The 18,452-nt window shown below is 39.7% G+C and overlaps 1 protein-coding gene across 1 annotated transcript; it reads left to right on the top strand.

Annotated features, from left to right (window-relative positions):
* Window positions 1–3,226: 3,226 nt before the first annotated feature.
* On the top strand, window positions 3,227–4,012 carry LOC131957654 (uncharacterized). The gene has a single exon (XM_059322391.1). It carries the CDS (start codon window positions 3,227–3,229, stop codon window positions 4,010–4,012), a length of 786 nt encoding a protein of 261 aa, XP_059178374.1.
* The last annotated feature ends 14,440 nt before the right edge of the window (window positions 4,013–18,452 follow it).

Below are 18,452 nucleotides of genomic sequence, written 5' to 3' on the forward strand. Positions count from 1 at the left end.
AGGATTTTTACAAATCTCGACGTTTTACACCTCACTGATACGGAAAAACATAATTTTGCAATCTTGTCCGTATGTCTGTGTGTCTTATTTTATCAACATCGTAGATCCCTATCAACTTTTGAGCGATTTCCGATAACCGGAAGTGGTACTTTTTCTACTTTGAATTTTTCAAAAGCCTATAACACGAGTACTATTTCAGATAGATAAATGAAATTTCACATGTAAGAAAAAGTTCTAATTCTCTACCTTCTGTCAAATTTTGAGTAATTTCCGTTGACCGGAAGTACTAATTTACGCTATTTCCGATTTCTCAAAAACGCATGTAAATGTATAAAGTACTAATAATATTCCGCATTATTATGCACATTTCATTTGGCGTTCACTTGGTGTGCAATCCTTTTTTTCTACGAGATTTTACTCTATTTTAAAAACTTTAAGTATTTAAAATGGAGCTCCCATCCCTGTTGTTTTATATAAGAATATTCGAGAAAGTTTAGGGGAGATCACTCCCGGTTTATTTTAATTTGTTTCCATAGCCTTTGCCCAACCAAGAACAAACTACAGCAGATGTTTGATTTTGGAGTTGTCTCTCCTAGAAGAGTGGCTATCCCCAGCTAACGAGCCTCATCTACCCGAGGACTTGAACTCGAGACATTTCGGTTAAGCATCCTCGAGCTTTACCGACTTGACCACCCCGATCCCCTAACATCTAACCAATGTGTACTCATTTTTATCATGATTATATGTTGTCCCCACCCTCTACCACGACACACATACTAACAAAACACAGGCGAGATCCATCCGCTACGTCAGTAGCACTAAATATATGACTGTTTAGTTTAGGCCTGTAGAAGTTTCCGACCTCTGCCCCGCGATCTAGCCGGGTACCTGACGGTAAGACGATGTCCTGCGTCTGGTGGTGGGGGAAGTAAAGCCTGGTCAGAGCCTACGGATGGATAAGCGACCATCATGTAGTGTTTCAAACCAACATCTTCGTGAGACTGATTCAGTCCACAATTGGCCATTTAGTTGAAGTTCACTACGTCGAGACCTCCATGGCTAATGGGAGTCAAACTCCTGAGCCTGTATATCCGTGTCACGATAGTTATTGAACTGTAATTCAAGTTTTTATATTGAGCATGAGAAAGCTGGAAATGCAGACTAACCTTGAACAAACGTAAATATCCATGAGAATATTATAATGTCGTTACAGAGCAGACGATAAAGACTGGTGGCACTTGTTTGATTATAGACGCAAAAAGAAAACAAAGAATATCAAACCACATTATGTAGGAAATTATCAATAACATACAGGGGTCAAACTAGGCCCAACTAAAACAGTAAGCACGGTATAGCGTAAAACAAGTAATTAAAAAAAAGTCTAGTGACAATTTTAGCGCAATTTCCTTGTGTTATCTAAAAATAGCTCTGTCGTAGCGTTAATCAAGAGCAGGGTTAGTAAAACCATTGGTTAGTTATTAAAAAGTTTTTTATTAATTTTTTTCAGTATTTTACATGTTTTATTTACAATAGAGTAACATGACTAAAAACTATTGCGCGCCCAGCTACCGAACGTGACGTCGCAGCCATTGAACGTGATGGCGCGTGTGGTGTGGTTGCATAAAATGCCTACTAATTCGGTCCACATTTTAATTAATTAAAAAAACATTTTGTGACCGAACGAAGGGATATTTTTGAAAACTTTCTTCGGCAATATTGTTCTAAATTATGGCAGGAATCGATTGGTACATGTTTCAAGTCGCTAAGTGGTCTGGTTGCCGATATATGGGCCAAAAACTGCATTTTTTCGAGGTTTTTTGGCTTTTCCGGGAAATCCATGAAAGAAACCCGGAATTTTTATAGCCTATGTTCATCCTCGTAACTTGCTTAACATAATTGCTTTTGGAACTAGTCCTCGATATTGCTTCGTTGAGGAGGAGATACGACTTAAAGCTGCGGACACACATCCATCCATCCATCCATCCATTCCCAGAAAAGACGAGTAAATAAACGCAATTCTCCAGAATGGAAATTGCGCTAAAAACACACCTCCATCCTCTTAGGCATCATCCATTTATGAGGCGCACAAAAAGTTGGATTTCCACTGGCGTCCATTTAAAGAACGTCATCCCTGGCCTGTAAACCCGATATTAACGTTCACTAAAAGTAAAGGCCTATAAATGTTTTTAAAAGTTTAAATCATACAGTATTCACACCAGATGCATGTCATTTATGTGTCAGAATTTGACCGCTGTTTGTGTTTTTTATCTCTAAAATCAACCCAATTTATTGTGATAAGCAAACGCTGTCCGGGCTGGTATTTATACTAAAGTGTGTGCTCGAGTTTAATATTTTGATCAAAAATTGAAATAAACTTGTCATTTAGATATTAAAACATTGACTTTTACTTTTATAGTAAAAAAAACAAAACCCATAGATTTCACTTTAAAGGGAAATTTACTATGATTGAAAAAGGAAATTTGGGGGCCCCTAAAAATCGGGGGCCCCTGGCTGCATCCCCTCAGCACCCCCCTTAATCCGCCCATGCCCTGGGATGTTGGTACCGTAACCCCCACCCCCGGGATGCTGGTACCATTCACGAGACGAGGTGTGGGACTCGTGAAGTTTTGATGAGCCTCAGTCTCGTCCCTAAAAGCTTGTCTGCGGTTGTCACGTGGTCAGGTTCAGATAGAGGCTGGTTAAGTCTGGATGACCTTCACACCGACCACGGGTCAGTACAGAGCCTCGCTAGTTCTATTTTTAGTTGCTCACAAGCTTATACGTGGGTCACAATGTCTAGCATTGTGCAGATGTGGATCGCCGATGACAATGTAATAAAATCTAATTTTAATGTTGTTAGAAATTTATATCACGGACGTGGTTTTTAGAGGAATATTACAGGGTAAATTAGAGATATGTTACACAATTATACAGGGGATATCAGAGGAATGTTACTGATTATAATATAGGTATGTTATATATGTGGTGAGTGGAATTCGACAGGTGAGATTAGAGTAATTCTACATGTAAGTTTAACGGGATGTTAAAGATTAGAATTCCATGTCCCTAAATCCTAACCTTTTTGTACAATTCTTGAAGTAAAGTGTCACCCCCCCCCCCAAAGTTTTACAAACAGTCCAACGTGTCAATATAGCTAATCCCCACTAATCTATATCCCCACTAATCTATATCCGCCTCTCAATCCAACGTGTGCCGCCCAGATACCATGTATCAGCTGGATCATCAAACAATATCCCATCACTGCCGTATGCATGTTCTTTGTGAGATCAGTGGTTCTAAAACCATAGACCCTCATACCCCGTCATTGTGTCATGTCCAGCACTCGGCCAGGATTTTATCAGCAAGTAATGTTCCAGTCAATGGTCCAGTCAATGTTCCACTCAATGTTCCACTCAATGTTCCAGTCAATGTTCCAGTCAATGTTCCAGTCAATGTTCCAGTCAATGTTCCAGTCAATGCTCCAGTCAATGTTCCAGTCAATGTTCCAGTCAATGCTCCAGTCAATGTTCCAGTCAATGCTCCAGTCAATGTTCCAGTCAATGTTCCAGTCAATGTTCCAGTCAATGTTCCAGTCAATGTTCCAGTCAATGTTCCAGTCAATGTTCCAGTCAATGTTCCAGTCAATGTTCCAGTCAATGTTCTAGTCAATGTCCCAGTCAATGTTCCAGTCAATGTCCCAGTCAATGCTCCAGTCAATGTTCCAGTCAATGTTCCAGTCAATGTTCCAGTCAATGTTCCAGTCAATGTTCCAGTCAATGTTCCAGTCAATGTTCCACTCAATGTTCCAGTCAATGTTCCAGTCAATGTTCCAGTCAATGTTCCAGTCAATGTTCCAGTCAATGTTCCAGTCAATGTTCCAGTCAATGTTCCAGTCAATGTTCCAGTCAATGTTCCAGTCAATGTTCCAGTCAATGTTCTAGTCAATGTCCCAGTCAATGTTCCAGTCAATGTCCCAGTCAATGTTCTAGTCAATGTTCTAGTAATGTTCTAGTCAATGTTCCAGTCAATGTTCCAGTCAATGTTCTAGTAATGTTCTAGTCAATGTTCCAGTCAATGTTCCAGTCAATGTCCCAGTCAATGTTCTAGTCAGTAGACTCACCCTTCGACATGCACTCACACAGGACATATGACGTAGACATTTGACAACGTTTAGAAGCCCTAAATCTGACCCTTTGTTTCTAATCTCTCCGTGTAAAATGCGACCCGGAAGTCGAATATAAAATGTGAACGTTCAGCCTATCAGAGGCCACTTGAGCAGCAAGCTTCTACATCCGGGGGTGAGAGCTTAGGCCCGGCATCTGATGCGCTTTTAAAAAACTCAAACTAGTTTTGTTGAGTATAGTAACACACCCAGTTTAGGCTCATCAGTGGACAAGTGGATGTGCATTTCCTGTGTCACTCACAATCAGACAACACACACACACACACATACACACACACACACACATATATATATATATATATATATATATATATATATATATATATATATATATATATATATATATATATATATATATATATTCTCATATTTATGTATATGTATACGCGTATGTATAGATATTCACGACAGAGCTTGGCAGAGACCACACAGATTGCCAGATAAAATTATCTCCCAGTTGTCAACAATATTTGCACGGCCGACAACAAGCCATTTAATTTGTGCCTGGGCAATTGATGCCATGAAATATTCAGCGCTCCTTTTATCAACATCTTCCTCCCACCTGCCAGGTTTTTTAGCATGCCGTGACAGAAATTCTCAACCATCGCGTTAAAGACTCCTGAGTTGAGTTCACCGGCAAGGTGTTGCCTTCTATGAAAACATTTTCAGTTCACAGATGTCAACATTTAGCATCAGCTTTTGACAAGCGAAAAAAATAAACTCGGGGGGAAATGTATACATGATGCTAAAGTAAATTATATGATCCTATATTATTTATAGAAATTTACAGACATTTTTAAAATTTAATTATATATTTTTGCGGGGGCGGGGTGAGAGATACCACAACGAGGATCAGCTTCAGGTTAAATCATATCATAACGATGCTTATCATCAGGTAAACCATAACACAATGCAGAAAAATAATTTCATTTTTAAAATTTCGCCGAATTCTGGCAAAATTTGAACCCCTATGACGGCCATGCTATCCTTATAAATGATTCACACCAATCAAATCCATTTCAAACATTTAATTATCTACATCAATGTACAACAAATCTCAGTGCCAACAAGACCATTTAAAACATATTTAATTATCTACGTCAATGTGCAACAAATCTCAGTGCCAACAAGACCATTTAAAACCTATTTAATTACCTACATCAATCTGCCACGATTTAAAACCTATATCAACACAACAGCTCCCTTGTAAGGTTTAAACAACCAATTTCCGTTCTCCACTTTTAACTTTTTCAATAAAGTCTAAAAATAGATTTGACGTCACGTGATCCAGGAGCAACAAATGTACACACTATTGCAGGACAGCTGTTGGAGAAAACATGGACCAGGGTAACATTCTTTTATGCAAATGTGATTTGGTCATGTGGTGTTTAGATTATAAAAAATGCAGGTATGCAACTTGGTTTTATTTATCATCAAAGCTTAACATTTAATGCATTGAAATATCTGGGCTATGGTGCCATCTATGCAGTGGCGTAGCGAGGTCGGGTGTCACCCGGTGCGGCACTTAATGGTGTCACCCCCCCCCCCCCCCACAGAGGCGTAGCAACTCTTCCCGGGGACAAACTTTCAATTTTCGATTTGCACCCCCCCCCCTCGAACTTTCGATTTGCTACCCCCTCAAATTTTTCTCTATATATTTTACTATTTTTTGCCTTGGTGTCACCCCCCCTAAATAGTGTCACCCGGTGCGGTCCGCCCCACCCCCTCCTCGCTACGCCTCTGCCTCTATGGTGACCTCTATGATGACCTCTATGGTGACCTCTATGGTGACCTCTACGGTGACCTCTACCTCGCTTAACTTTAAGGTTGGAGTGTGGGGACGGTTGTTAAATTAGGTTGTATGTAACGAATGTGTGTAATGTACCGGGTTGTCGTGGGTTGTGAGAGGGTTGTGAGGTTATTGTCACACACTTGTATGTTCCTACAGCCGGGTTGCACTGGAAGTCCTATTCCAACCCTGTATGTTGTGTAAGTATAGATGAGACAGAAAAGGGAGATGACTCCCACTTATCTGTCGTGATGGAAAGATTTCAGTTACAGCTAGTGATAACTCAGAATCTGAGCGGCACTTGATAAAAAACTGATGGGATCTGGAGATTGTTTTAAAACGATAGTTTGTTGTTTTAAAACTTGCGCAATTACAGGAACACTACACACTTACAGACATAGTTAGATACACATTTTCAGACACATTCACACACACATGTACACTATCAGACACGCTTTCAGACACACACAACACATTCAATATACATTCACATACACACATTCAAGATGCATGATATATATATATATATATATATATATATATATATATATATATATATATATATATATATATATTACACAGACGCACACGTGAACACACGCACAGGCACACGTGCAATTAAAACAATTTATTGACGTCATTTTGTGGTTAATTAAGAACAACAACGCTAATCTATTTTAAATTACCATTTAACCCTAACCAAACATAAGATAAACTCGTATGTTTGGATGAGATGTGTTAACAACAGCAATAAATCTAGACAACGACGTATACAAACATCCACATAAAACTAATCATGGCAGTTGATCTCAAACGTTTACCCTTTAGAAACTTAGTTATCATTTTGTTAATTATATGACTTAACTTCTACAATAAACGTCTTAAAAGCCAGATTAATGAAAATATATGAGAAGATCTGATGGGGCCTATAGTGGGTATGGACAGTGGTTGGGTCAGTTATGTCCCTTCTCTACGGGCAAGTAGCGCTGGGTCAGTAGCGTGGCAGTTAGGTGGACCTGGGGTGGGGCTGGGGTGGGGCTGGGGTGGGGGTAGAGCCGGGGTGCTACGAAATACATGGGTGTTTAACTGTTGAATGGTGGGATAGAGGGGTTGGTATAAAGGTGGTCTGGTGGTGTTGTACTAATATCAAACCTTCCCGTCTCAAAGCAAAACTTCCTCCACCACAACTTTCTCCCCCTTCCCTTTCCCTCCCCCCCCCCCCCCCCCCCCCACACACACCATTCTCAACCACAACAAAAACTTGGTTTCTGTTCTCACAAAAACCTGGCAACAAGACGGAACTTATAAGCAGCCCCAACCCTTGTTGTTTATAAATATTTTAAAACGCGTACATAATTTCATCGATCATTTCATCGATTATTTCATCGATTATTTCATAGATAATTTCATAGATAAATATGTAGATACTCTCATAGATTATTCTATAGATATTCACAACCCACAACAGCATAGACCAGCAGACGTACACTTGTTTAGCACGTGAAAAGAACAAAGACGCATCAATTATTGACACTAGCTAGTGCGCACATTGTGGGTGCTTTACTTTTTGCTATGGTATACGTGGCAGGGTTTTTGAACATCTTCCGTGCCCAAACATATTACCATATATTGATTTTACATTAAGGTTTTTTTTTCTCCTTAAAATTTAATATATAAGAATAGGCGGAATATTTTTTTATATGTATATTTAAAATTAAAAAAAAATTCTAAAAGAAACGTTGTTAGTTTTGTTGTTTTTAAGAAAGAAAAGCAGAGTGGGTGTGTTAATGTCGCTGTAGCGATCATTCAGTGGCTAGCAGAAAAAAAAAACAATATTGAGTTAGATAACCGATGGTGTGAGATCAAAGACGATGACGTCAGAAAAATGGATGTCGATGTGTGGTTCAGGTATCGCTTGATGACGTCACGTGCCTGTCAGAAGAAGCAACCTTTTGTTTTTAAAATCGTGTTGTTGTTTTTTTTAACACCTGCGGTTTGTCAAGTCAAAATCTCGCCGACATCTATTTTTAGTAACACTGAATTTTTTTAAAAAATATCGTGCGACATAATTTTTGTCGCCGTTTGCGGTAGTCGAACTTTAAAAAAAGATCAGGTTCTAAATTGCCCAGCGATACTGGTGGCAGCGGCCGTGTTGACGGAGTACCCCAAGAACAGAACACATGAATCGTTCTGGAATATTCCTGACACCCGGCGGTCACGTGACGGAAATTAAATTTAAAAATGTCGGCCAGAGAAAACGACCCTGTCAGTCGATCGCCGAGAAAACGAGATTTTAATCACACGACGGACGAATTGGTCATTGTTTTCTCTTCGATTACAAAGTGGATCCGATTACAGATGAGAAAATTAACATGTGGACTACTCGACGATTACACTCAACGATACCGAGGATCGAGTATCCGATGAGGTGAAGTTTATATAAAATCTAAAAATATCTCAAATTAGAAACAAGTGTCAAAATATTGACAGAAGGAGGCGAAACTAGTTAGACGCACTTTGGAAATCGTCAAAAACAGATTCGCGTTTATTTGTGTAAAAGAGAAACCGGAACTGGTCAGATAGGTCGTCCATTTGACGGAGAGTGGTCGCCGCTTGTTGCTTAAGTTCATGACCTAATTCTCCGTGTCCGGTTTAAAATGGCGTCGGTAAAAATTGACATTGGTAATTGATGTTTTGATTGCTTGTTCATTTGACCTTAATTATTTTATTATTTTTGAGAGTACAGAAAAGACAAGCGTGGAAACATACAAAGTTTTGGATAAGATTTTAAATTTTATTTTATTGGAAGTATGTAGATAAATTAACACGTAATGGCACTAGTAATGGCACTTTATATATTTATATATATATATATATATATATATATATATATATATATGGTTCCATAGCCAAATAGACCATTGGATGATTGTGCATTGGAAATCTAAGCACAAATTCTGGGCCCTAAGTTGAGAAGAGCCAGATGTTGCCCGTGTATCAGGCACCCTCTCTTCACACAGCGATGGACCCAAGAGACATGACGTTATATTTACAGCTTGGAATCAGCAGCGTCGGAAGAGCTGCATAAATGAAACCAGAGTTGGTAATACTAAGGGGGCTCAACTCCTGATTTTCTCTCCTAGATGGGTTGCTGCCCCCAGCTCACGTGGGTTCGAACTCGTGTTGGCAACCCTGTGCTGACCAGTCTGACCATTCCGACACTATGCCAGTGTTAGGGGCCTCAAAGATGTCAGTAGTTAGTGCCAACATGACGTCAGAACGTGCTGCATAATGACATCAGAATGTACTACCACAGCGTCATCCCATAGGAAACAGGATCGAACTGAATACAATTTTAAACCGCTCAAATAATGATCAGCAAAATACTAAGTGGCCATAAACTACAATTTAACCCAAACGCTAAACTCAGCTCTATCTTGTGCTGATCAAAATGTATCAAGTATCGCCAACCTGCTGTAAAAAAAAAAAAAAAACTTTGTCTAATTTTGTTTCGTATCTCGTTCACTTATCTCCAGCTTTTTGCCCAACCTCGCTCAGTTTTGGTTCGTGGAGTTTCCGGTTTCTGTTCCAGCTTTTTGACTGACCTAATTATCCACGTGACGGCAGCCCGTAGCCTGGCGGAACTGCGGGTCACTCAAACGTGACTGACAGCTTGAGAAATGAGGTTACGTCAGGTGTGCACATCATGACACCTGTTCATATGTTCACCACTTCCAGCACATTCAAACCTGCACACATACACACGCAAACATATACAAACAACATACACAACCAACATACAAAAATGCTAGCATACAAACACATACAACCATTCAAGCCATTATCAGTAATAGTCGTAATTTGTTCCGTAATGCATAAATATAGACTATATAAATATATATATATATATATATATATATATATATATATATATATATATATATATATATATATATATATATATATATATGTATGTAAACCAATCTTGAACTTAAAGAAGCTTCTTTTCTATTGGAACCCATCAACAATCGAGTTTAATTATGTTAAGCGCAATAATGTCTGACAGTTTAATTAGCCTTAATTAGAATGGAGCCTAGCCTGTATCTCCTCTCCATTACCAGGCCCATACATCCTTGTCGCCTTTAGTTTATCTTCCAATATTTGTTCCGTGTGTTTATTCTCTGCCCTCATAAATTCCAGTTTTTGTTTGCGGGCTAATGAAGCGGCCCACGTGACGGGCGACAACTCACAACATTGTGCAGACGTGGAGCACGCGCTTCTTTCCGCTTGAGAGCAGACAACATCACGTGACACGAGACAGCCAATCGGCGATTGGCACGTAAGGCAGCCTCGCTTTAGAATTTGAAGTGAGAAGTTTATCGATTAGTGTGTACATGAAATGTGCCAATGCGACAAGTTTGACGAAACGTTGGCCGAATGGAAACGGGGGGGGGGGGGGGGTTGTTTTGTATGGCGAATGTATATCTTAGTGAACAATGACCGGGTAGAGTCAGGGTTTAGGGGAGGGGGGGGGGGGGGGTTCTATCAATTAAGTGATAAAATTGCGAATTTATAATCTAATGGTGCCAATATCGTGAAGTTTTCGTAACGTTTTTTTTTCTTTTCAATGAAATCAAATGGTTGGTGTATGCAATATTTTGATAACTTCTCTAACAAAGTGAAATCTTTTTTTACTCAAGGGGCGAACTCGAACCTGCCATAAGAGCATTGTCTTTATGTTTATAGACAAGGACCATTCGAGAACTGTTAAGATCCTCTGCAACACACGTACAACTCAACAAATGAGACTAAAATCACCAGATGATGTTTTGGAGCTATGATGTATGGCTGAAGCAATCGTGAGGGCAGCCATCTTGGTGAAAATGTTTTATGGTTGAAGCGGTAAATTATCGTTGAGTGTTTGTGTTTTAAATTAAAAAATGTAATTAAAAGTAATTTGAGACGTGTTTGTTTTTGTTTTGTAGCGAAACGTGACAGAGCGCCATAAGAGGCTGGCTCTAAAGGTAATTAAACGGGAGTCTTGTTGGTGGCATTGAGAGTGCGGGTGGGGGGGGGGGGGGTGACACTGTCATCTGTGCAGGTGGTCAGTGTCATGTGGCGATCAGTGATGTGTGGGTGGTCAGTGTTGTGTGGGTGGTCAGTGTCTCATGTAGGTGGTCAGTGTCTCATGTAGGTGGTCAGTATCTCATGTAGGTGGTCAGTGTCTCATGTAGGTGGTCAGTGTCTCATGTAGGTGGTCAGTATCTCATGTAGGTGGTCAGTGTCTCATGTAGGTGGTCAGTGTCTCATGTAGGTGGTCAGTGTCTCATGTAGGTGGTCAGTATCTCATGTAGGTGGTCAGTGTCTCATGTAGGTGGTCAGCGGCTAGGCTTCACTGTCTTGTGGGTGGTCAGTGTCATCTATGTAGGTGGTCAGTGTCTCATGTAGGTGGTCAGCGGCTAGGCTTCACTGTCTTGTGGGTGGTCAGTGTTGTGTGGGTGGTCAGTGTCATCTATGTAGATGGTCAGTGTCTCATGTAGGTGGTCAGCGGCTAGGCTTCACTGTCTTGTGGGTGGTCAGTGTTGTGTGGGTGGTCAGTGTCATCTATGTAGGTGGTCAGTGTCTCATGTAGGTGGTCAGTGTCTCATGTAGGTGGTCAGCGGCTAGGCTTCAGTGGCTTGACCTGTATGACATGAAACCCCTAATTGTGGCCCACAAAGACAACGCCCAACCAAAGTCAAACCGAGACAAATTTAGTGACCAGTCCAGTCTCTACAAACTGACCAGTCAACTCTTGGAATTCTATAATCAATTCGTGGTTATGTCTTTGTTGTGACGTGATTATACCGTGATTAAGTCGTGATTATGTCTTTGTTGTGACGTGATTATACCGTGATTAAGTCGTGATTAATTCGTGATTATGTCTTTGTTATGACGTGATTATACCGTGATTAAGTCGTGATTATGTCTTTGTTATGACGTGATTATACCGTGTTTAAGTCTTGATTAAGTTGTGATTAAGTCGTAATTAAGTCGTACTTATGTCATGTGAAACCTATATCCATGCCGTGGACAAAGATTGTACATGTGTAGCCTGTATCATCGAGAAATCCCCAAAAGTCCATCTTTTAAAACTCCAATTGTTGTATGACGATGTGATAAGTTCTACCATTAAAATAAAATACATCATCATATACATAATAAAAGACAGCAGATTTAAACTAGAGTTTACACTGTTTCATAATGTGTACGCTAGCGCTATAACCTGTTCTTGTTGAAGGCATTGATTCAGATTGATTTTCAAGCTTACTTTTAAAAAAAAATTCTGTTCATTTCTTATTTCGTGAAATTTTTTCGATCTGTTTAGCGTTTACATTTTTAGAAAGGTCAATAATTTGTAATTATTTTTTGTTTAAATTATAGTTCCCAAGGGAACATTTTTAATGTATTAATTTTTAAAATGGGTGTTAAGCAAGGGGAGTTAACAATGAAAAAAGTCAATCACAGTAACTTATCAAGATTTGACTCCCTTATACCAGAACTACAAAATGTATTTAACTTAGAGAGAAAACGCGTGCCGCCTTTCCTCCATAATCTTTTTATTGAATTTGTTTAATGTTGTAACGTGTGTGTATACAATCACTGGAACCCTGAGAGGTTGGGGATTGAAATATGTTCCCCACTCCAGGGTAATATAAACCCAAATTCTCGTCATTATTTATCTTGTTCTGAGAGGGTAATGGTGTTCCATACATCAAACACGTTCAGAGTTTTTGTAACAAAAGGATCCGATTGGATTCGAACCCACGACACTTGTGTGAGTAAATCTGTAAATCTTATCAGAGCAGGCCACCAGCATGTACGTTATATAACTTTGGTAGAGGCATTACACTTACAACTTGTCAGATAGAGGCATTACACTTACAACTTGACAGATAGAGGCATTAGACTTACAACTTGACTGATAGAGGCATTACACTTACAACTTGACAGATAGAGGCATTACACTTACAACTTGACAGATAGAGGCATTACACTTACAACTTGACAGATAGAGGCATTACACTTACAACTTGACAGATAGAGGCATTACACTTACAACTTGACAGATAGAGGCGTTACACTTACAACTTGACAGATAGAGGCATTACACTTACAACTTGACAGATAGAGGCATTACACTTACAACTTGACAGATAGAGGCATTACACTTACAACTTGACAGATAGAGGCATTACACTTACAACTTGACAGATAGAGGCATTACACTTACAACTTGACAGATAGAGGCATTACACTTACAACTTGACAGATAGAGGCATTAGAATTACAACTTGACAGATAGAGGCATTAGACTTACAACTTGACAGATAGAGGCATTACACTTACAACTTGACAGATAGAGGCATTGCACTTACAACTTGACAGATAGAGGCATTAGACTTACAACTTGACAGATAGAGGCATTACACTTACAACTTGACAGATAGAGGCATTAGACTTACAACTTGACAGATAGAGGCATTAGACTTACAACTTGACAGATAGAGGCATTACACTTACAACTTGACAGATAGAGGCATTAGACTTACAACTTGACAGATAGAGGCATTAGACTTACAACTTGACAGATAGAGGCATTACACTTACAACTTGACAGATAGAGGCATTAGACTTACAACTTGACAGATAGAGGCATTAGACTTACAACTTGACAGATAGAGGCATTACACTTACAACTTGACAGATAGAGGCATTACACGTACAACTTGACAGATAGAGGCATTAGACTTACAACTTGACAGATAGAGGCATTACACTTACAACTTGACAGATAGAGGCATTACACTTACAACTTGACAGATAGAGGCATTAGACTTACAACTTGACAGATAGAGGCATTACACTTACAACTTGACAGATAGAGGCATTACACTTACAACTTGACAGATAGAGGCATTAGACTTACAACTTGACAGATAGATGCATTACACTTACAACTTGACAGATAGAGGCATTAGACTTACAACTTGACAGATAGATGCATTACACTTACAACTTGACAGATAGAGGCATTACACTTACAACTTGACAGATAGATGCATTACACTTACAACTTGACAGATAGAGGCATTACACTTACAACTTGACAGATAGAGGCATTACACTTACAACTTGACAGATAGAGGCATTACACTTACAACTTGACAGATAGAGGCATTAGACTTACAACTTGACAGATAGAGGCATTACACTTACAACTTGACAGATAGAGGCATTACACTTACAACTTGACAGATAGAGGCATTACACTTACAACTTGACAGATAGAGGCATTAGACTTACAACTTGACAGATAGAGGCATTACACTTACAACTTGACAGATAGAGGCATTACACTTACAACTTGACAGATAGAGGCATTACACTTACAACTTGACAGATAGAGGCATTAGACTTACAACTTGACAGACAGATGCATTACACTTACAACTTGACAGATAGAGGCATTACACTTACAACTTGACAGATAGAGGCATTACACTTACAACTTGACAGATAGAGGCATTACACGTACAACTTGACAGATAGAGGCATTAGACTTACAACTTGACAGATAGAGGCATTACACTTACAACTTGACTGATAGAGGCATTAGACTTACAACTTGACAGATAGAGGCATTACACTTACAACTTGACAGATAGAGGCATTACACTTACAACTTGACAGATAGAGGCATTAGACTTACAACTTGACAGATAGAGGCATTACACTTACAACTTGACAGATAGAGGCGTTACACTTACAACTTGACAGATAGAGGCATTACACTTACAACTTGACAGATAGAGGCATTACACTTACAACTTGACAGATAGAGGCATTACACTTACAACTTGACAGATAGAGGCATTACACTTACAACTTGACAGATAGAGGCATTAGACTTACAACTTGACAGATAGAGGCATTACACTTACAACTTGACAGATAGAGGCATTAGACTTACAACTTGACAGATAGATGCATTACACTTACAACTTGACAGATAGAGGCATTACACTTACAACTTGACAGATAGAGGCATTAGACTTACAACTTGACAGATAGAGGCATTAGACTTACAACTGATATCAAATATCTACCAGTTGATACGTATACTTAATTATGCTGGAGGGGATGCCTTCCGCCACTAAAATTAAGAACGAAGAAGAAGAAGAAGAAGAAGAGAAAATCTACCGCCCACTCCAACGTTGCAAGAATCATTGAGCTATTGATGTCTTCGATCTGAATCCTCATGTCTATACGGAGATCCTCTACAAACATAACTCACACAAGTAAACTTAACCACAAAGAGACGGTACCATTCTCCTAGTCCTAGGATATTATTTATGCTGTCTTACTTGTAGCGCCACCTACTGACCCCTCCCCCTTCATCCTCGTCCAAATTATTTCTTGGGGTCCTTTTGTTAAATATCATGTTTAATCCTGGTTATACTAAAGTCCAACTTATCTTTGAATCTAAATTCTAGTTTCCTCTTTTGTGACGGAGTTATCGGTCATGGTTTCTGTAGTCGCTCAGAGTTACCGGCCATTGTTCAAACCATCCCTGTGTGCTCCAGAATTTGAAATGAAGGCGTTGCTGGGACGGGTACGGTGCTGCCATCTTCAGATTATGATGGACAGCTGACATTAGGTCAGAGGGTACCTTCACGAGGTTGTGTGTCCTGATGTCTAGTGTGTCCTGATGTCTAGTGTGTCCTGATGTTGTGTGTCCTGATGTCTAGTGTGTCCTGATGTCTAGTGTGTCTGAGATTGTGTGTCCTGGTGTCTAGTGTGTCAGAGGTTGTGTGTCCTGGTTTCAACTGTCACTTGTCCTAATAACAACAAAACCACGTGATTTGACGTGACTAGAATAGAACAAAGCTGAGGCTAAAAATAGCACGGCCTTCCAACATAAACAACATGAAATGAGACACTGTAGTACCTCATTCAATCTCCGAGCCAAAAGATCTTCCAACCTGTTCCAGCTAAAAAACGATTATTTGTGTGGGGATTTATTTTTTATTGTTGTTGTACACAGTACAAATAAATTTGCCGACTTTGACAGCCATTCAGTTTTTTTTAATCCCTCAAGGAAAGACCCACATAAACGCACGAGAAAAAGGTTATATTCATAGATCTAAAAGTAGAAATCTTAAGTTTGATTTGAAATTGGGCAACATTTTAACAAATGTATCCGGACACTACAACTATTTGTTAGAATTTGTGAATGATGAGACTGGATAGCTAGGCACTGCTACCCTTCTAGGAGAGACAACTTGGAAGAGAAAACAAACGGCTGTACAAATCTTGATTAAAAACCTTTTCTTTAAATGAACTAAAAATAAACATTCATTATCTTTAATTTCAGTAGTACAAAGAAAAGCGTTAATGTTTTATATAACAGGCATAGAACGTTTCTATTCCTTAATTTTAGTTCATTGAAAATCGATATATATATCATTCTCTTCTGGGAGCCGTTAGAAAACAAGCTGCAAGCGCCTCCTTGCAGTCCCCTCTCTTTCTCTCTATCACTATCACTACCACCCCCACCCCACCCCCAGATAATTTAGTTCGATTTTAAACTTACAGGAGGTAACTAAGAAATAACTAAGAGGAGGCTGCTTTCACGGGGGGGGGGGGGGGAGGGGGTGTAGGGTCGGGGTTAGGGGAAAGGGGGGGGGGGGTTAGTGTTTTAAAGCAAATATTTTCAGTGGCAGCATTGGTACTGTCGAATTCACAAATTATGAATTACTGAAAAGTAGAAAATAAAACAACTAAATAGCGTCGTATGATACGCTGCGGGTCGGCTCGTCTTATTATAATTGTTTTGTTCTCCTCTTTTAAAAATGTACATATTTTAAAGATTTAGCAGCATGTATAATGTATTCTTTCCGCTCTTTTCGTTCTTAATTAAGCCTACAGCCCACCCATAGAAACCCGATCATTGTACTTAAACTACGGTTATCTTCCCCTTAGTATCTTCCAATGTCAGATGACATGTATGACAACATCCACGAACAACAACTCCCACGACTAATCGAGTAATCTTTACTGTTCTACTTAAACTTGTTATCCCCCTTTTTTAGTTAAATACACTAATCTTTTAATTAAGTTTTAATGACCAATTTAATATCTCATTACATTGTTGTCGCTGTATTCGAAGTGGATCAAAAGTGCGTCACAAGATTTGAATACAAACCCACCCAACCATGACCGTAGACCGAATAGGAAGCTTGTAAGAAACTCATGAGCATGCATTATTCACGTACAGATTCGCTAGGCTGATACAAAAACAGAAAGGCAGATTATCAGGCCAATCAGGATTCGAACACACAACTTTCGAGTGGAACTCGTGTGTTCTATGTTTCCATGGAGACGGTTTCAGGACATGTTGACATCGCTTATTAAGCAGAAGCGTAGCTAAGGTGGGGTGGGGTGGGTGGATAAGTTAGGGCGTTCCCCCCCAGATACCCACCCCAGTAGGTAGTGAGTGTGGACCCATGGGGGGGGGGGGGAGAGACAAGAAATACACATCTGATGTGTATTATAATCGGTGAAGGTTGAGAAAGTAGAAACTATTCACACACATGGGTGGGGTAAATATTGCACTAATTGTTCATTGTTTCACCACGCGTTGATCATTGTGTCACCACAAGTTGATCATTGAGTCACCATTAGAGCCACACACCGGCCCTATGCTGCCCACGGTCGACTGACCTCAGCCATCTTGTGTCGTGTCACACACGAAGACCCTAGCCCTGCATCTCAATGAACGCAGTCAAGTGTGACGGGCTGTAGGCCGTATCACGTGTTCTTTTAGAGCTGAATATGTGGGCGAGATGGTGGGGGGGGGGGGTAGCTCCACTAGAGATGAATATGAACTAGCATATGGACTGGGATATGAACTAGCATATGGACTCGGATATGTGCCGTTGAGAAGGTGTGATGGTGGGGTGGGGGTGGGGGGGGGGAGTTGGCGGCTAGAACTATACATAAACTGTTATATGTGCCGTTATCTGGTGGGTTGGGGTGGGGGTGGCATCACGGAGACTACAAATGTTGGACGGATGGACGGATGGACTGATGGATAGATGGATGGATGGACGGATGGATGGACGGATGGACGCTTTTAAAAAACGGAACAAAACTACTGGCTTTAAAATACAGAACTACGAATTATATAATACCAAAACACTAACATAAAAGGATAAATATAAACTCTATTTTTCAACGGTGAAAATATTAAACTAAAACAACACAAACATACGGGCCTTAGAAGACAAAGCTACACAACATGGACATAAAAAGAAAAACTACAAACTACAGAAGCAGAAGACAATACGACGGACCATTAATATCAAAGTTCAGCTATGCTTTGAAGTAAAGTATTGAAGTACCGATTATAAAACAATAAAAACATTTACATTTGAA

The sequence above is a fragment of the Physella acuta genome, unplaced genomic scaffold (genome assembly GCF_028476545.2).
Source record: "Physella acuta isolate Inbredline_101_S28 unplaced genomic scaffold, ASM2847654v3 ptg001254l, whole genome shotgun sequence".
Lineage (NCBI taxonomy): Eukaryota > Metazoa > Mollusca > Gastropoda > Physidae > Physella > Physella acuta.

Excerpts from the sequence above, each read along its gene's own strand:
- LOC131957654 (XM_059322391.1), top strand. The coding sequence starts at position 3,227 with ATGTATCAGCTGGATCATCAAACAATATCCCATCACTGCCGTATGCAT.